This window comes from Impatiens glandulifera, chromosome 9 (assembly GCF_907164915.1).
Source record: "Impatiens glandulifera chromosome 9, dImpGla2.1, whole genome shotgun sequence".
NCBI lineage: Eukaryota > Viridiplantae > Streptophyta > Magnoliopsida > Ericales > Balsaminaceae > Impatiens > Impatiens glandulifera.
This window is the reverse complement of record NC_061870.1, coordinates 10578596-10599978: the sequence shown is the minus strand read 5'-3', so window position 1 is coordinate 10599978 and position 21383 is coordinate 10578596. Positions and strand designations below refer to the sequence as shown.

The following is a 21383-nucleotide window of genomic DNA, read 5'->3' as shown; positions in this document are numbered from 1 at the left end:
CACATTTGACTCCGTTCAAAAGGTGAAATGATCACCTTACTCCGGTGATCATTTCCCCTACACATCGATGCAACAACATTGCATATACGAGCAACTAGCCGAAGATCAAACAAAAGACCATTAATGGTCTTTTGACTAAATTCGATCCACTTTATCGATGAATCGACATTGGAAGGCTGTAAATATCCTCCTCTAGGCAAATCGAAGGTAAGAGATCCACTCTCAAACTTTCAATCAAGCCCGAACAAAAATCTGTCAATAAAGGTCTTCAAGCTTTTCTGAAATTTTAAAAATTTCGTATAAGACAGTAAGTTTTGATTCAGGCATTCATGAAGCTTTTAAAAGAGTTAGGAAGTGTTCTCCAACTTCAAGTATCTTTCAATCAAACTATTCAAATTACCATTTTAAATTGAAATTTTTATATTTCAGTTTGACCAATTTCATATACTGTTTGATTAACTAATTTCTGAATTGGAAATCGATCTTAGGATCATTTATAAGTTTTCTATTGAAATAAAACTGAATCCGACAATCTAAATTAGAAACACCTAAATTTGATTTTAAAAATTTCCAAAATTGGGTTTTTGTTATTGGTTTATTGTGTGGTTAATTAGATGTGCGCAGCGGAATAATTTATAGATCTAATCTAAACATTTAATCATATGATTCATGCATAATTGATAGAATCATGATATATAGATTATAGTAATATACCTTTGATGCGTGAACCAGATCAGATCTGGTAGTAATGAATAATCGAGAGCCCCACGTGTTGCTTTTCTACTTGGTCCACACGAGCCCGACTAGATCTCTTTAATTTCGACTGATAGAACGAAAAAGACAAAGGGGAAGCAATCCAATTGCTAGATTTAAAAGATGATTTCTTTCTTTTCTTCTTACAAGTTACCACCGTAATATGGCAAAAGCCATTTTGAAAGAGGAACAATTCTCTCCATTATCACGTATGTTGTATCTCTTGCAAAACCAGTGAATCTTTTTTTTTCTTAAATAAAATTCATTACCTAATTAAGGAGAGCGAATCAAAAGGCAACATAAAAAACAAAAACGTATGGCCTTATTACCTTTTGTATTCTCTTATTAATAAGTCTTAGCTCCATAATTAACCATTAATTATATATTATTTTATTTCACAAATAAATAATATTTCTTATTATTAATAATATCTAATATGTATTAATAATTAACCATCTTTCTCGTTTATCTAGTCTGTCAACTCTAAGTGTGTGACCTCATAGGACCCGATTATAATAGTTATAGGTTTAACCCCATTAATCGTAGTTGACTTCTAGCAAAGCACTACGACTCCTAAAATAATCGGATTAAATTATATCTGTTAATTTGTCCTATCCAAGTTTAGTATTGCACATTAAATTAAAGGACACAATTCCTTCAATCTCCCACTTGTCCTTAAACAAGTGTGCAATATAAGATATCTTTGTCTCTTAATGTCTTATTTGATGATATGGTGACATTCATACCTTTTATCAAATATGTTTCTTGAACTCTGAGTTTGAACTGTCAATTAAACGGATGATTCATATTAATCCATCCGAGCATGGCCATGCATTTTCAGTTCTCGCTCTTTAAGTGGCCGAGACACCATTCCTGTTCAATGTATCACAGTATACATGAAGTAGGAGGACTTCTTCATTCTTGTAGGACTATGGCTCCCACTCAATTTTTAGCAATCCCGACTACTGCCTTTATAACTCCCTTTTACGGAAAGTGTTTAACAGTGTCAAAGAAATACCAATCATCAAGTGAGGCCACAACATACTCATGTCTGAGGAATCTACTAAACATGGTTTAACTTAAAACTCTACAATCTCTTTTAGAGAGTCTTAATGTGGGTCAGTCTTACATGTATCATCCATACACATATATGTAATTGACTAGACATCTCCATGTCCTTATAGCCCATGAAACATGACGCTATCAGTCAGCTTACAATATAGTAACTTATAAAATCATCTATGTCCATTTGATGATTTCAAACTATAGACTTTTAATAATTCAAAACTTCATTTCACTTAATGGGGTTTCATTCACCAGAACACTTAAGGTGATCTCATTTGTTAATAATGAATTATTTGGACATATTATTCAATATCGATAAAACAATATAAATAAGGATGAAATATCATATATCATAAAATCATCAAGTCAAACATAAAACTGGTGTCTAACACTCATAAATACATAATGTAATATAAAAGCAAACTCAAAGTCATTCTCCAATGTGCTTGAGACCCTTAACCTTAGTGTGACTCTCATGCTTGGGCCTAGGCATAGGTTTGGTCAATGGATCTGCAATGTTGTCATCAATATGCACCTTACACATCCTAATGTCACCCATAGTGATGATGTGTCGAATAAGGTGATACATTCTCATAATGTGTCTGGATTTGGAGCTCAAACTCGGTTCCTTTGCCTGAGCTATGGCACTATTGTTGTCACAATAGATGTCGATAGGCATTGAAATGCTAGGAACAACACTGAGTTCATCTAGGAACTTCCTCATCCAAACGACCTCCTTTGCTGCTTCACTAGCAGCAATGTACTCAGCCTCTATTGTAGAATCTTCTATAGTACCTTTCTTGGAGCTCTTCCAGCTCACATCTCCTCCGTTAAGGATAAAGACATAACCCGATTGAGACTCAAAGCCATCTCGGTCAATCTGAAAGCTCGCATCAGTATAGCCTTGTACGATCAATTTTTCATCTCCCCCATATACTAAGAAATCATCCTTTGTTCTTCTTCAGTACTTCAGGATATTCTTAGCTGCACTCCAGTGTGCTTCTCCAGGACTTGATTGGTATCTGCTACACATGCTCAAAGAATATGCAACATCTGGACGTGTACATACCATGACATACATGATAGATCCTATAGTAGAAGCATATGGGATCTTGTTCATCTTCTCAAGCTCATCAGGTATTTTAGGACACTACGTCTTTCTGAGATATACACCTTGTTGAATGGGTAAAAATCCCTTCTTGGAATCTTGCATCTTGAATCTATTAAGAATCTTATCAATATAAGTTCTTTGACTTAATCCAAGAAGCCTCTTAGATCAATCTCTATAGATCTTAATTTCAAGTATGTACTCGGCCTTTCCTAAGTCTTTCATTGAGAAACATTTCTTCAGTCATTCTTTTACGGACTCTAGCATCGGAATGTCATTCCTAATAAGTAGTATGTCATCCACATACAAGACTAAGAAGGCTGCCTTATTCCCACTAAACTTCTTGTAAACACAAGGATCCTCTTCGCATCTAATGAATTCAAACTCTTTGATCTCTTCATCAAATCGAAAGTTCCAACTCCTGGATGCTTGCTTAAGTCCATAAATGGACTTCTTAAGCTTGCATACCTTCCCAACATGATTTGGATCTTCAAAACCTTCAGGTTGTGTCATGTACACATCCTCTTCCAAAAAACCATTTAGAAAAGCGGTTTTGACATTCATTTGCCATATCTCATAGTCATAATATGCAGCAATAGCTAGGATTATCCTAATGGATCTAATGATGACAACTGGTGAAAATGTCTCGTCATAGTCTATACCATGAATTTGTCTAAAACCTTTGGCAACTTGTCTTGACTTGTAAACAGATGCATTTCCATCCTTGTCATTTTTTAGTTTGAAAATCCATTTGCTTCCTATGGGTTTTACCCCATCTGGAAAATCTATCAAGTCCCATACTTGATTTTCAAACATCGAATCCATTTCAGACCTTATGGCGTCAACCCATTTATTGGAGTCTGGACCCGTCACTGCTTGCTTATAGGTCGAAGGCTCACTATGTTCTAGCATAATAACATCAAGGCTTACATTTAAGATGAAATCATCATAACGTCTTGGTTGTACCCTTGGCCTTTCCGATCTACGAGTGGGTTCAACTTGTTCAACAACTAAATTCGGAACATGATCTACAATTGTTTGTAGATCCTCTTGTTCCGGTTCTTGGATGATTTGAGGCCCTAAGCCTTCAAAAGTAATCATCTTTGCATCGACATCATCCATGTCATTTTGTTGTTGAGTTTGTTGCTCTTCATTATCTTGAACTGTTTCAAGATGAATATTTCTTCCACTTGACTTGTTGGAAAGAAACCCTCTTTCCAAAAAGACATTATCCCTTGCAACAAACACCTTTTGCTGAGTTGGATTGTAGAAGTAATATCCAAAACTTCTTTTTGGATACCCTATAAAAAAGCATTTATCTGATTTTGGGGCAAGCTTCTCTGTTTATAAACGCTTTACATAAGCTTCACATCCCCATATTTTCAGAAAAGACAACTTTGGAACCTTTCCAGTCCATATCTCATATGGAGTTTTGTCTATAGTTCTTGACGGAGTCCTATTTAGTGTAAGTACAGCGGTAGTGAGGGCATATCCCCAGAAGGATACCGGAAGATTAACAAAACTCATCATTGATCGGACCATGTCTAACAAAGTCCTGTTTCTCCTTTCAGACACACCATTTAGCTGAGGTGTTCCTGGGGTAGACAACTATGTTACTATCCCATATTTTTTCAAATGATGATCAAATTCGTGGCTCAAGTACTCACCACCACGATCAGATCGAAGTGCTTTTATTTTCTTACCACTTTGAGTCTCTACTTCGTTTTGAAATTCCTTGAACTTTTCAAAGGACTCTAATTTATGTGACATAAGGTAAATATACTCATATCTACTCATGTCATCAGTAAATGTGATGAAGTATCTATAGCCACCTCTAGCTTCAGTGCTCATTAGACCACATACATCAGTATGTATTACGCCTAGTAGTTCAGTAGCCCTTTCAAACGTTCCTTTGAAAGGTGACCTTGTCATCTTGTTCATCAGACATGATTCACATGTATCAATGGATTCAAAATCCATGTCTTTTAGAAGCCCATCTTTGTGGATCTTCTTCATGCGATTCGCACTAATGTGACCCAATCGACAATGCCATAGGTAGGCCTCACTCAAACTATTTAATTTTTGTCTTTTGTTATTTATGTTATACAATTCTGATTTGAGATCCAATACAAAGAGTCCATTACTCATTGGAGCAATCGCATAGAAAATATCACTCTTAAAAATAGAAATGCTTCCATTTTTAATGTTAAATTCAAAACCTTCAGAATGTAATACAGAAACCGAAACAAGGTTCTTAGTAATGCAAGGAACATAATAACAACTATTCAGTTCTAATATTAAACCAGAAGGTAAAGATAGACTTAAATCTCCTACAGTAAGTGCAGCAACACTTGCTCCATTTCCAACGCGTAGGTCTATCTCCCCTTTCTTCACTTGTCTTTTATTTCTAAGTCCCTGAAGTGGAACTCACAGTCCCGTTCTTCTTGTCTTCTAGGTACTTGGGACAATTTCTTTTCCAGTGTCCCTTGGCCTTGCAGTAAAAACAATCATGATCAGCAGCCACCTTTGGCTTCTCACCACCCTTGGGTTTGGCAACTTGCTTGCCTTTCCCTTGGTTATTGTTATTTTTCTTAGCCACCTTCTTAAACCCCTTCCCATTGTTTACATTTAGAACTTCCTTCTTCTTGTCATCAATAATATTGTCTTCAGTATTTTTAAGCATGTTATGGAGCTCATTCAGATCATGCTTTAGACCATTCATATGGTATTGCATTCTAAATGGTGCAAAACCATCATGTAAGGATCTAAGAACAATATCAGTGGCCAACTCTTGGTCATATGGGGTCCCCAGATTTTCCATCCTCTTGAAAAGCCCAGTCAGGCTAATCACATGAGGACTCACTGGTTTTCCCTTCACAAGCTTGCTATCAAGTATAGCCTTGTGAGTCTCATATCGCTCTATCCTTGCCTGATCCTGAAACAACGTTTTCAGTTCAGTTATGATAGTATAAGCATCATAATGCAAAAACCTCTTTTGCAATTCAGGCTCCATTGCAGCTAGCATGAGGCAAGTAACAGGTAATGCTTCAGTTTTCACCCGAGTTGATGTTGCCTTCTCCTCATTTGATGAGGTTTCGGTCACAGTAGGGATAGGGGTAGTTAGGACGTCCTCACGTCCCTCAGACCTGAGAATAATTCTCAGATTCCTTTCCCAATCAAGGAAGTTCGTTTCATTTAGTTTGTTTTTCTCAACAATTGAGCACAGAGAGAATTTCAAATTAACATTCGACATATTCTTCAAAATATAAATGATATACAAATCAGTTTATGTTTGAAAATTGCAAAATACTTATAATTAAACAATTTAAAATAAGTGAATGCACATTTTATTCATGTTTTTATAGTCCCTTATGAATAAAATGATTCCAAGATCCCATTATAGACAATCCCCAACGTACTTTTGCACTGCATTGGGTCTTGTATGTTCAAGGTAAGTAACAATTACTAATTATAACTTCTTATAATTCTTGGTTGATAATCCACACCCAATGTAGGATTCATCCCCATGCCTCAAGATCCAAAACTTTGTCTTTTGGTCTCTTGTTGGGTACAACCGTATCAAGGTTTATGAATCCCAGTATAGATTCATCCTTAAGAGCCTAAGGTTGAGGAAAGACACCCTTGCTTTTGCGAAACCTATCCAACCAAAACCATAAACTTCATGGGTCATGACACGGAAAGGCATTGCCCCAATTTTCTTTAGGAACTTAAGTTTTAAGATAGTTTTACATCTTAATCTATGTAAAATTATATCACCAATATAGATTCACATCAAAATTAACAGTTAATTTATTGATCCTATGAATATATGCAACCTGGCGCTCTGATACCACTGTTGTGAATTAGATGTGCGCAGCGGAATAATTTATAGATCTAATCTAAACATCTAATCATATGATCCATGCATAATTGATAGAATCATGATATATAGATTATAGTAATATACCTTTGATGCGTGAACTGGATCAGATCTGGTAGTAATGAATAATCGAGAGCCCCACGTGTTGCTCCTCTACTTGGTCCACACGAGCCCGACTAGATCTCTTTAATTTCGACTGTTAGGACGAAAAAGACAAAGGGGAAGCAATCCAATTGCTAGATTTAAAAGATGATTTCTTTCTTTTCTTCTTACAAGTTACCACCATAATATGGCAAAAGCCATTTTGAAAGAGGAACAATTGTCTCTATTATCATGTATGTTGTATCTCTTGCAAAACCAGTGAATCTTTTTTTTCTTAAATAAAATTCATTACCTAATTAAGGAGAGAGAATCAAAAGGCAACAAAAAAAACAAAAATGTATGGCCTTATTACCTTTTGTATTCTCTTATTAATTAGTCATAGCTCAATAATTAACCATTAATTATATATTATTTTATTTCACAAATAAATAATATTTCTTATTATTAATAATATCTAATATGTATTAATAATTAACCATCTTTCTCGTTTATCTAGTCTGTCAACTCTAAGTGTGTGACCTCATAGGACCCGATTATAATAGTTATAGGTTTAACCCCATTAATCGTAGTTGACTTCTAGCAAAGCACTACGACTCCTAAAATAATCGGATTAAATTATATCTGTTAATTTGTCCTATCCAAGTTTAGTCATTGCACATTAAATTAAAGGACACAATTCCTTCATATTGCTCAAGAACATTAACCTAGAGAATTTCCCAACATGTTTCTAGGGATGTTGGGAACATATTTAAACTAATTTCAAGCCATCCCGATCATGTTTAATCAAAATTAATTTTTTATAAAAATAAAAATTTCAGTTCTTGATTTGATTAAAACAAACAACGAATGTTCATGTTTTGGTTTCATTTAACCATATGAAGCATAAGGAAACTATTGGAAAGCTCCTTACGCTTTATAAAAACTTAAAAATCAAAAACCCATTTTTTTAATATCAATATTGTCTGATTTGAGGGAGATATCATCCCGATCGAATGACGTATCAGAATGATGTTATAAATGATCATGTGGACTATACAGAGCTTCCTATGCCCTTTAATTAACGAATCAATGCACTAGTCAAAAATATTAAACCTTTAGTTTGATGTTCTTGATGACCGAGGAAGGTTAGCCCAATGCTAACCTAGGACTGAAGAAATTTATCCCAAGGCTAACTCAAGACTAAGAGTTCTTTGCACCCAGGACCGAGGAAAGTTATCCCGATGCTAACCCAAGACCGAACGTTCTTTGCACCCATGACCAAAGAAATTTAGCCCAAGGCTAACATATGACGAGGACTTCTACACCCTGATCGAGGACTCCCGCACCTAGACCGAGAACTCTCGCACCCTAACTGAGGACTCCCGCACCCCGACCGAGTAATCTCGCACCTCGATCGAAGGATCTCGATCCAGGATCGATGGTTTTAGCTCAAGACCAAGGGAAATTGCACCTAAGATTGAGATGGTCGGTCTTAGAGCTTGTTTGTTTTAAATTTTATAATTCCAAAACAATTTTTATAATTTTGGAAACCCAAACCATTTTCTAAAAATCTGAAAAATAGAAAATGATTTCAAAATATTTTAAGAATATTTCATAAGAAATATTTTGATAAGGGCCTGTTAGGGATTTATTTTTAGATCCTAATATCCTAAAAATTTATATTTTTCAGGTACTCTCCTCATTAATCGTCGACAACAGTCTCATGTACCAACATTTAAATATTGTTTTTACAATTTTAAATATAAGAAAAAACATGTGCATGTCTTGGATCTAAAGAATAATTAGTAAAATAAAACGTAATAAAACTAATTTTTTAAAGGCCAAGACTTTATGATGTGAGACCGTTTTAAAATGGGTACAGAAAAAATAACGCGATCCCTTTCCCAAGTATTACCAAACACTGAACCTAAAAGAGACTCTAGTCAAAAATACGTTTGTAGACATATAATTTTATTGATTTTAAAAATCAATTGACAGCTCTTATCAAATGAATAAATCTTTTAAATTAATTATTTTAAATTAATTTAAATACAGATTTTTTAATTAAATTTTTAATTTGATTATTTTAAATCTAAAAGATTATTTGAAATTTGATCAAAATTAATTATTGACATATTTCTATAAATATTTTAAAAATATTTTTTTATTAAAAAAGATTCATGATACTCAAACCGTGGTTGAAAATTCTCAAACATTGAGCTTTTTCTAGGACAAGGATTTTTCGGAAGTTACAGCTGTTTGACAACTCTACTGAGAATTAAATTGTTTAACTTGAAAACATAAATTTGACTTTTGAAAAATGTTTTTATTATGTTTTCAACTTAATATCATGGTATAGCACCTAACAGATGCATAGGCTTTTATCATAATAAATGTACAGACCTACACATGGTACATAACCTTAAATTACTTTCAATAGTAAACGATAGGACTCGATACATCTACAAATCATGTGTAAATATTTTCGATGAGGAACGACAACTTGTTACAAACCGAATGATGTTGTGAGAGGGAAAACTAGAATGCCTAAGATCGATCCCTCTCTTTGGCAATGAGTTGTCCAATAGGACGTATGTATTGTGGAGATGGGAGAAAATTTTCCGATTGAGTTATTACTCCCTAGTTTATGGAAGTGTTAACTTCCCTCCACTATCGGTGAATGTACTATTTTATGATTTATCTTAGCACAAAATACTAGATACTCTATCCAAACTGGTTGTTTGACGTGCCCAAACAACTAAAATCTCGTCACTCAAGCCCTTATGTGACTACTATATCTATATTATGTGTATGCATCTAGTATAATGAAAATCTTGAGTATGTTTCCTCTTCTAAACAAAAACAAAACATTTTTGTAAATTGTTTTGAACTTTCAATCTTAGATGTTGTATATGTTAAGCAATATCGCTCTGATCCCTTGGATCGACAACTTCCACGGAAAAGGGTGGAACCATATGATCTACGGACAAAATCCCATAATAAAGTTTATAAACTTCAAGATAAACAAGATTTTCATGATGCAAATGCAAATGAGATGAAGCCCTATCGCCCAAACTTTCTTCATGGGAGACAGGTAGATGTGTTCAACCATAGAAGAATTGAGGGTTATCTTAATGATTGACAACAAAAACATTCTACTCCATAAACCTTTCTTAGAATTGATGTCATTAAAAAAGATACTACAAAAGAAACACGGATACACCAAAACAACATCCGAAACTATCATAAAAAGGTTACCATTGACTTTCAAAAATGGATAAAATGGAAGTCAGAAATGGAGAAGTTCCTCTAACCTTGGGCTCATCAATGATGACAGTCACGGTCTTACTGTCTCATTTATTCTTAACTCTAACGGATGACTAACCATTTTCTAAAATCATAGAGGTAGCCTACCATCTGCGTAAAGGAAACAAAGATCCCCCAAGGTCTCATCTTAGCTGAAATACTAATGAGATTAAATGAATCATATTTAACATCCGCTATGAGCAAAAGAGGCTCACCACTAATACTCAACGTATGCTTATTAGAATTGACACAAGAATTTTAGAGAGAGAGAATAAACTCTTAAAAAATAATATTATAATTTGAATACTCGGTGATTTACAAAATAATACCTTTGAGTTATTATAAGACTCGTTATAGCTATCACATTAATGACGCACTAATTTAGGGCATTCCTTCTAATTGTCAATTAGTGAAATACTAATTTAGGGTATTTCTTCTAACTGTCAATTATTGACGCACTAATCTAGGAAATGTCTTTTTACTTTCAATTAATGATGCAATAATATAGGTCATTCCTTTTAACTCTTAATTAATGACACTCATCTAGCACATGTCTTCCAACTAGAATATCCTTGGGTTGGGCCAATTTAGACGATTAGACCTCCCAATCGGTTAGAAATATTGGGGCACATCATACCATATATAAAATAAACAAACTCAAAATTAGTTTTTTTTTTTGCTTTTGTTTACATATACTTTCTAATACTCTTATAATTTTATAATTTCAAATTTTATTCATGAATAAAAGCTCTGAATTGCATTTACAGGATTTAAATTAAACATAAAAAGAATAGTTAGAGTTTTTTCTGTATTGTTTTGTTTTCTAAAGGGCAATTTTAAAACTGTGTGGATTAAATTGATCCTTAAACAAAAGTTCGGGTTGTTTTAATTTTATTTTATTAAATTTATATTCTTTGTTTGGGGCCGTCTTCCAAATAAGTACGCTAAGAAAAATGTTCACAACCTGAAGTGGCTGGTTCATGGTCGTTTGATCGGTTCAGCTTAATTGAACTCTGAACCTTTATCTAAAGCAGATACATCATTTGCTAAAGCAGGTAGCTAAGTTTTTCGAATTCAAGAAAGCATGATCTTTGCATTTGTAGGGCGATTATCATCAGCAACATCGGTTCAATGAATTCTACCTCCGAAGGCAAGAAAGCGGAAAGTCATGACAACGCAGATAACCCTAGCGCCGATAACCGCTTGCCACCTCCAAATATACCTTTCAACGGAAGGGACGACGTTAAGCTTTGGGGGATATTCTTATTTGGTCTAATTGGCGCCACATTCACTACGTTCGCTGTAAGAGTATGAAACTCTCTTTTCCTTCTCAGTTACGCGTTTTCCCAATATTATGAAATGCTGTATGATACAAATTTCAATTTCAATTTAAACGAAGTCAATGTACTGTTATTTTTTCGCCATTTCTAATGCATCTTTTATCCACACAGAACTCAAAAGTTCCAACTTAGATTGTTCAATGCTTCCTTCAAATGTGAAGTTTTAGATTTTGCTTTGTTTGGAAAGAACCTTTGCTGAAATTGTAGGTTGATGTTAAATTAGAATCTGCGGTGGATTATTTAACATTCATTCCAGCCTTCTGAATTAGTGATTCCTTTATGCAGTATCTAAGAGACAAACTTTTTCTTTCTGCAAATCAAGACTCTCTGTTATGTTTGTATATTAACTATTGAGTAAATTTTCTGGGCACTAATTGAAGGGATACATTGTTTAGTGAAACTGATGAGGTGAGACCAAGATGCTGGAAGTTAAAAAGATGGGTACTTCCTCATTAATCTAAAGTTTGCTCTTAAGAAAATTTGAAAGTATTAGTTTCCTTGCATTTTAGAATAAAATGCACTTGTTTCTTGTTGTTTATACACTGATACATATGGAGATTGAGAAACATAAAATAGAAATGTTGAAAGAGGACTTTCTGAACCTTGAAAAAGAATTAAAGAAAATAAATGAAGGTTGAAAGGAGTTGGTAAATAAAGATTCTGTTAGGTCTGTGTATGCTTGTCATTAGCAGGTCCATGAACTTAAAAATGTTTTCCTTCTCATATTGTAACATAGCTGATCATATATACCACAAAAGAAGAGTCCACCATTAAGAGATACAAAAAGTCAGGGAGGACTTATCCTCTAAAGGAGATTATTGATAGCTCGATCCTTTAGAAGATGTTCATCCCACCTATCTACACCCTCCTGTTGGATTATTGATAAATGCGACACCTATTTAAGAAATTCTCATTTTGGATGTAGTGTTTTGGTGAATGTTAAAGAAGCTGGTAAAGCTTCCATGACAAACAATAGAAAAGGTCTATTAGATAGCTTGAGGTGGGCAACTCTATTGAGAGAAGAGTCTTTTATGTTTTTTGACGAAATTAATCACAAGTCCAGACTAAGAGGTTAATAACTGTTGGGCAATAAGTATCAACTGTTGCATTCTTTATTTGACCGGTGGACAAACTTGCAGGTTGGACAGTTGCGGAGGAGTGCTGATTGGTTCTATAATCAAGTAATGACCATTTGCCTTATATGTTTGTTCTATACACTTCTAACATGGAAGCAATTTAATTGACTGTTTGTTATTCTGGAAGTTCAAACTAGGTTTATAGATAATATTGTTGTTATGCTTTTATCTCTTTAGATACACCTTTTATTTTCAGTAATTATCTTTAGGATTCAGGTGATATATCACTATCCCTAATAAGAGATCTTCTCTGGTGTATATATGGGTCTATACCCTCAATAATAATATCATTCTCTTTCCTCAATAATTTCCACAGCTCGGCTGCAGAGATTTTGATTGTATTACAAGAAATTCAAGAATTGAACATACTTTCTTCTGGTTTTTTCAAGAAGTAAACAAAATTTGGATTTATCAACTATGTGAAAGAACAACAATACATTGACAAAAAGAAGACATATCTCTGTGAATACTCTTTAATATGGCATACTTTGCTTAGCAGATCTCAGTGATAACCTAATATTTGATCACCAAAAATTAACTGCTGTAACATGAAATAGTAGCTTCCATAGATATCTATGTAAGAGAACTACACCTATGAATACCATGAAGTCGTCTCACAATTGTGTTTTCTCTCCTTAGTCCTTGTTTGAGAAGCACAAGATTATGGATTGTGTGGATTTTGAGATGTTTCTTGTGATATTAAAATGTTTACAAAATATTAGATATAAAAGAAAATTGAAGTGTCTAAAGCAATATGTAATTTTAGTGTAGCTTTTATAATAAATTATATTAGAGATTAGAACAATATTATTTCAGAGGCTATTTAGATTTAATCTAGTATCATTCAATTCAACCAGGCATTATATTGTCATTGGTGCTCATCTTAGTTAATAGATGTGCAGTACAACCATTGTTTCATGTCATGTAACTAACAAATCAATAATTTTTTCACAATTGGTTACTGCAACCCATCACAATTTAGTGTTACTTTTAAGATTCTAATTTGTTTATTGTCTCATGTCAACTGTATGTCCGCTGCCTATACTTTGCCAATGTTTTTTTGGGAAACGGCTTCATGCCATTTTATTAAATAAAGTTCCAAAGTCTTTAGAAGCAATTTTTGTAAAGAAAGTGAAAACACAAGCTGTTTTCACACAAACATGAACAACAACCATAATGAAACGTTTTGCAATTGAAAATTTTCAATATAGATAGCAAAACACATAAAAGAAGTGAATTTGAAAAATATCTTAGTTATAATTCACACAATGTGCATTGCCTCCAAGTAGTGCTGTGTTGTGTTATACCTTGTAGTAGAATTAGGTATAAATCTTGAACATAAAAAGATAGAAGAATTATATTGAGATGAGTAGTGAAGAATTGATGAAAGAAGGAGATAGAACCCTAACTACTAGGGTGAATACAATAGGGATGAGGGAGAGAAATTCTAACAAGAATTTTCAACTAAATCATTTCATAACCATTCTTAACAACTAATATTATATTTATACTATTCTATCAATAACTGTCACTTCTACCATAGTGTAATAGCCCTAATATTATTTCCCCTTGTATCATTACCCTCTCCTTCACTTCGTTCGTCCGCGAACGACAATAGTCGAAAGTTTCGTTGAAACTCTAAAAATATCTGATGGCTCTTCGAACCATATGAATAGCCGAAATTGCTTCATTAGACTATCGGGTGGTTCCTCAAACCATAGAAAGTATTTACAACTCATTAACGACTTATGACCAAAAGTTCTTCGAATATAACTTTTATCATCCGGTGGTTCTTCAAACCACAAAACGTATCCAACTTTTTGTCTTAAATCATGAAATGATTGAAACAGAGGGTCGTTGGCCAAGATTCGGTCTTCGAGACTCTCAAATGCACCAATTGTCAATGCAAATTGAGCTATGCCTCGATCAACTTGATCATAATCGTATGTATCAATGTATGTCGATTGCATTTCCTGTTCGTTAATCACCTTTAGTGGCATCTCGTTTTCCGAGACTAATTTTGGGACTTGCAAGGAAATAATCGACAATTTTGCAGTACCGCGTATCTCTTCTCCAAACTCAAAATTGTCGCATTTCGTCTCGCATTCCACTTGAGTCTCCACTTTTTCTTCATCAACACTTGTTTGTTGGGCGACTTGAGGAACCAGACTTGAGGTCTTCCTTCTGTCAACATAGTTCTGTTTTTTCTCTAAAACAACCAACGATTGTTTAAGAGTTTCGCCCTTCACATTTTTCTCTAATTGCGTAATCACTTTCTGCATTGAGGTCAACATTTCTTCCATTCGGTCAAGTCGTTGATCATTTCGATCCAATTTTTGATCACTTTCCTGGAACTTCAAACACAACTCTTTTAGTTCATATTCCGTCTCGAGTTCCACCATTTCCACTGAAAAGAAAAACTTGATGATCACTCCTTAACCCCAAAATATAATCCAGTAGCTTCACCAATTTAGTTATAGTCAGGTGTCAGGTTCCAAAATTTATCAGATTATCTGTGCTGATTGTGCAATGAGTAAATACAGCTTCTTTCTCCTCTTTCAATTAATTAAGAGACAAATGCTTTCTCCCTCCTCTCTAGTAGCGAGAGGATACTATCTGGCATTGGAAATCAATTTCTGACATTAAATCCCAACTGTCTCACCCGGTTTCGGTTGTCTCTAAGATGAAGATTTGACGAACCAGGTAAGTTTCAGAGAATCACTCACCGTTGACGATATCCTATTTGATCCTTCCTCACGCAAATCCGACTCCAACTCCGATTTCTTATGTTTTTCTGTATATCTACGACTCACACATGCACCATCAACGTTCACTGGTCCAGATCTTTTCCCCTTAACTTCTCGACCGTACTAATTATTGCAAGGGCCACGACGATCTTCTTCCACCGCACCACTTCTTTTCCTGCTTCGTCTTCTTCTGTTTTGTTATTCTTCGATGACTGCTTTCTCTTCAAATTCACCGATCGATTCTAGAATTTCAATAATCGAAATACAAATTCTACAGCATAGTTCGAATTGAAATAGCACAACATCCTGTTTCTCTCTCGCCTTTCAATAAGTATCAGATGTATTTCAGAAATGAAAATCACTGAAATCTGACCTCAATTATGTCTTCTCTAATACGTAAATCACTGCTAATTGTCGAACTTATCTGTCGAGATCACCGGGATTTGCTACGAGGTTGATGATCAATTGCAATCACGGCTGATTCTTCTTCCGATTCTAATCCGATAAGTGACAACCATGAACTAGGATTTAGCTCGTTTCCAGATGGATTTCAATCCAGGTTTCCTTTTTTCCCTTCCGATCAACTGATATGCTAATAACTCACCACACACTTCATTAATTTGCCAGAATCGAGCTCTGATACCAGTGTTATACCTTGTAGTAGAATTAGGTATACATCTTGAACATAAAAGGATAGAAGAATTATATTGAGATGAGTAGTGAAGAATTGATGAAAGAAGGAGATAGAACCCTAACTACTAGGGTGAATACAATAGGGATGAGGGAGAGAAATTCTAACAAGAATTTTTAACTAAATCATTTCATAACCATTCTTAACAACTAATATTATATTTATACCATTCTATCAATAACTGTCACTTCCACCATAGTGTAATAGCCCTAATATTATTTCCCCTTGTATCATGTTGCTTAAGTTTCTATGACATGGTTGGATTGTTGACAAACATAATAGCTTTGCTATTTTCTTGTGGTCATGAAAATTAGTATTTGAAGCTATAATTTCCCAAAAACTGCAAGTTCTTTCTTCCACATTTTGTTGTGAGGAATTAAAGATCTTATGTCATGTATTTATAAGTTGTCAAAATTAGCATATCATTGCATGTGTCCATTTGCTTAACGAGAATGTTCCCTTTTCATTGGAATGTGTAATGAGTGTATTCATTCATGAAAATAGTTTACCACATCACAATCATCATCAAAAGGTGCAGCTGGTCGATCTTTCCGGTCTAATTACCAGGAGGAAGCATGGAAAAGATACAAACGCAGGATGCAGGAGGAGTACGAAGAGGAGATGGAAAGAGTTGTGAGTTTTGTCTGATCCTTACTATATCACTGTTACATTTTGTTTTATATGCCGGTTTATCCTTTGTATAACATCCGATAGTAGTAGAATTATATACAGGATACTTAACCATGTGGTGCTTGTAGTTGTGTTTGTATTGGAATTGGATACCTCAATCTGCTTCTGTTCCTAGGTTGCAACCTCTCCAGTTTTCATGATTAAAGTAATAATACAACCTCTACTCCTCTTGAAAGGAAGATACATTTCTACTTTCTCATTTATAAGAAATGAAGATTTGCAGAAATTTAGAGCTTGTTTGATGGTTTTGTTCCTACTAAATACACCAATTGTTTTGGAAAATAAAAACATGTTTGATAAAAAAAAATGGATTATTTGATTTAAATGACTAGCATATCCTTAGTTTTAATATTTAAAACGTTATTTTTAAAGTAAGAGTAATTTGGTATTGTGGTTGGTCATTGGTGATTTAAATGATTTGATGAATGGAGTGATTGATAATGAGATAAGGGGTTTCTTTGGATTAAACAAATAACCTTCATCAAACAAGGCCTTAGATATTGTTTTGCTAGGATTTGCATATCTTCAACAAAAGTACAATTTCATGCAAAGTCCTTTCATTTCATTTGAATACATTTTCTGTTACTCCTGGAAGTCAAGCTACAGAAAAAGCAAATTACTCCCTCTTGCCTATTTTATATCATATACATCTGATTTCATTTTGTTTCATTTTATCTCAGTATGGAACAAGTTTGATCACTTTTCAATGAAATTAAAATCTTTTACTTCAAGATTGACAACTTTTTCAAACACTGTTCAACAGTAAAAAAAAGGCATTTTAATCATACAGATCTCTCCACTAAGAAATCTTTGATACATTTAATGACATTTTTCGCACATTAAGTTAAGTAGGAAAAAATAGTTCATATTGGAAATGAAGTTATAACTTGGACACAGACTAGGAATTTTGTCCCAAAGACAGACAGTAGAACAAAGGATGTGTTGAAAATGCCTGAAATCCATTTTTGAAACTGTAAAAGAAACAAAAATAGTTTTTTGGCATGAGAATTCAGCACTACTACTCAGTTCTATTTTTCATTGGAGATCATAAAGTTATAATGGAAAACATAGAAGGGAGGAAATCTATTTGGAAACTAGTATTTTGTAACAATTTCTAAAGTTAAAACTGATAATAGTTTTTTTTTTATCTTTACTTTTGATATAAGATTTTTTTAGATCATGATTAGATTATCTTTTGGATCTTGATCCAAATTACAATGTGATTTTTGTTGTTTCATTTGGTATACAAATCAGTATTAGATCATGATTCAAATTATAGTGCAAGTTTTTGTTTCTTTTGATGTAAAATATTTTTCTCCATTATGATCATATTATGTTATAGATCATTGTTTGCAAACATAACAAATGTAAATTTTCTAGGATCATGATGAACATGAATAATTTTTATAATAACAGCCCCATGCATTCATTTCCTTCTGAAATGTATGAGTTGGACCCTTGAAATGTAAAAAGAACATGAATGAATCATGTCAATCGATTATCGAAATTTTAAGTACATTTATAGTTCAATAAATGCATTGTTCATTTTGTTTTCTTCGTAATTTTTGTTGCCCGGCTTAACTTTGGGTACACCACTCTTTTCCATAGACAAAACTATAATGTCCTGCAGCATTTATCATGGACTCTCACTGGAATTGATATTCACCACGTATAGTGAGCATGTTCTTATGAAATTGTATAGGCCACATCTTAATCAATTACACTTGCCCTGGTTGTTCTTTCTCCAGGAGCGCATAAGACGCATGCAAAGTGTCTTCAATAGAGAAAGAAATAAATTCAAAAAGAATTATGAAGGCTGGAGAGAAAATGGTCCAGGACAATATCATCAACACTTTCAACGGGACGATTGGTATTGGAAGACAGAGGCCTCATATGGAAACAACAAATCAAGGTTTAGGGAAAACCCTCAAGCAAGTGGGAACTATCTATTATCTCATCACTACACAGTTCTAGGTCTTGACAGGTAAGGGCTGGTTTGTCTATATAGTTGTCTTGTGAGAAAATGAGTAAATTTGCTGCGTAATGTTCTCAAAATCTGAATGGGGAATGACTAAATTTAACTGTTGATCATTTTTCTTAGTTGGGTTGAATTCGTAGCCAGCTTTGGGTTAAGAGGTGCCATTATTCTTATAGTTGTAGGTTTGACACATAGTTTAGTATATTTCACATTGAAGAAATGAAGATATGATATTCCCCTTAACTTTATTTTAATGGTTTTATGTATACTGTCTTGACTTTAAATTGTTTTCTTTGAATGCTACAGGTCGAGGACAAAACCGTACACTGATGAGGAAATCAAGGTACAATTTCTCTCATCATAAACATTCTCCTTATCCTCTTCTCCCTTTTCTTGTTGTGAGTGCTTTTCTATTAACCTTGTTGGTTGCAAATTGACTTAAGCCATGCAGATTGATATCTTGTTTAACCATTTAGTTAAACTTCAGAAAGTTCACCTTTATGCACCTAAACAGATGGTACTTCATTTTCTTTTCATGAATCAATGGATAGCAAGAATTCATATTATACTGGAAAAATTCTTGTTGCTCTTGAAACTAACATTAACTTATATCTTTTGTCCATGTCTCAAGATTTGCATTTATCTAGTTACCTTCAAAATTAATACTAACTGTAAACGATACTTTGCTTGAGATGATTAATGCAAGTGTTGAAAATAAGAGAAGTTTTCTGTTAAAGATGGAAGTAAACTCAACCAGAACCTGCTTGCAAAAGCTGATTCTGAATTTCAGATTTGGAAATTGAAACGAATCTATGTAATGATGACATGTATATTAATTTATTTAGAAGGTTCATATGTTGTAAAATGGCTATATTTCGGATAGGAAATAAGCTAGAGCACCCATGCAACGTTTATGAGAAGGAATAGGAATAGCCTTTTTTTTTCCTTTTGGATATATATATATATATAGTTTTTGAATTTGGGAAGCTAGCATGACCCACTTCAGATTAAGATATTATAAGTGGGAATCGAACCCGTGATCTTTGGTCTCTTAGACGTCGACTATTATCACTTGAGCTATCCCAGTGGGTATATATTATATATATTAAGGAAACTAGCATGACACCCACAGCCATGGCCCTTCGTTTCAACACAAAGCACTTCCATTTGGAATCGAACCCGTCTTTTGGTCTTTTAAGTCAACTCTTATTATATGCATAATATATGTTAGTTCAGTTGTACAAAATGAGCGACAAGTAGCTTTGGACAGATGGTTTTTCTTTTTGTTAATTTTCTATCAATTAGTTGATTTCATAAGTCAAGTTCTTCCAATTTGTAGTTTTACTGAAAACCTATAGAAAGATGTCGGTATGATTATAACATGATTACCATACAATTTGTCTGCATCATGAATTGGAGAATGAAAAATGCATGGGGATCTATTGGCTGCTTCTAGAAGTTTCCTGTGTTTTTCATCTATTAGGATAGACAATGATGTCCTGGAAACACTTTTTGTTTCCGGATCCAGATTCAAATGAGAAACAACCAATACTTTCTTTTAATTTGTCTCTCACTAAGTTTAGTTTCGAAACGCATCTGAATCTGGATCAAAATACATAAATATAAAAAAAAAAAAAAAAAAGTGTTTCCAAATATGTGGAAGGAAAATGTTGATGCTGTATGCTGATTATGATGGTTCATGGCTTGAAAAATAGTTGTTGAAGCATCTTAAGTGCTTTTTTCACCTCTTTTTATTATATCTATTGTTCTGAGCTAACGAAGAAAATGAATATTTTTGTTTACTCCAGATTGCTTTCAGAGTCAAGGCTAAGGAGTTCCATCCAGATCAGAATCAGGAAAACAAGGGTGAGTGGAGGACCTTTGGATCAAGATTGATTTAGGCTTTTCTCACAAGCTATAAACTGTTGGTTTTGATTTTACTACTGCAGATTTTGCAGAAGCGAAGTTCAAAGAGGTGATGTGCTCTTATGAGGCTATAAAGGATGAAAGGAAAACGCACAAGATATAGTAATTTCACAAGTCTGTCAAATTGTATAACTGAAAATGCTATTTCCTATAAATTCAATGCCTGATTTGAACTAATGTGTTCTGGCATTTTCTTGTATTAATTTGTCTTAGGAAAAATTATACATTAATTAGAGAGAAAACTTATATGTGATCAAATCATTTATACAGTGATCTACATTTGGTATTCCATGTTGTAAATTATCAATAAGATTGAGAAATCAATTACATTAAGCACATTTTATTGACTTATTATAGTGTGTGATTTTATATGAAAAGGAAAATGATATTCATCAACAATAAGATCTAGATTTGAATTTATATTATTGGGAATTATTATTTAATTTATTGAGTTAACCCTTTATAAAATTTGTGATAACTACTTTTAATGGTCCTTTATCTTCAATGTCTTTAAATGTGATTATCTACGGAAAAATCATACAATTTTATACCTTGGTGTCTTGATATAATATGATTTTTTTTCGAAAAGTCACGAGTTCGATTCAATCTGGAAAGCATTTTAGGTTTAAGCAAGTGGGCCATGTTTGTGGAAGGTAATGCTAGTTTTTCTTTAATTTCCACA

General features: G+C 33.7%; 1 protein-coding gene across 2 annotated transcripts; it reads left to right on the top strand.

Annotated features, from left to right (window-relative positions):
• Positions 1-11135: 11135 nt before the first annotated feature.
• On the top strand, positions 11136-21157 carry LOC124915417. Of its 2 annotated transcripts, none has more exons than XM_047456130.1 (7): positions 11136-11495; positions 12673-12714; positions 16612-16740; positions 18546-18781; positions 19082-19118; positions 20584-20641; positions 20725-21157. In XM_047456130.1, the coding sequence occupies exons 1-7, from the start codon at positions 11325-11327 to the stop codon at positions 20802-20804; spliced, it is 753 nt and encodes a 250-aa protein (XP_047312086.1). In that variant the 5' UTR covers positions 11136-11324; the 3' UTR covers positions 20805-21157. The 2 variants fall into 2 exon arrangements, with proteins under 2 accessions (XP_047312086.1, XP_047312085.1); XM_047456129.1 differs by having other exon boundaries at positions 11136-11501.
• Positions 21158-21383: the final 226 nt, after the last annotated feature.

What these genes read in the sequence shown, in the direction of transcription:
- LOC124915417 (XM_047456129.1), top strand. Translation starts at nt 11,325, where the DNA reads ATGAATTCTACCTCCGAAGGCAAGAAAGCGGAAAGTCATGACAACGCA. An exon ending in TCACTACGTTCGCTGTAAGA is followed by an intron (nt 11,502 to 12,672) that starts GTATGAAACTCT and finishes ACAAACTTGCAG; the next exon opens with GTTGGACAGTTGCGGAGGAG. An exon ending in TCAGAATCAGGAAAACAAGG is followed by an intron (nt 20,642 to 20,724) that starts GTGAGTGGAGGA and finishes TTACTACTGCAG; the next exon opens with ATTTTGCAGAAGCGAAGTTC.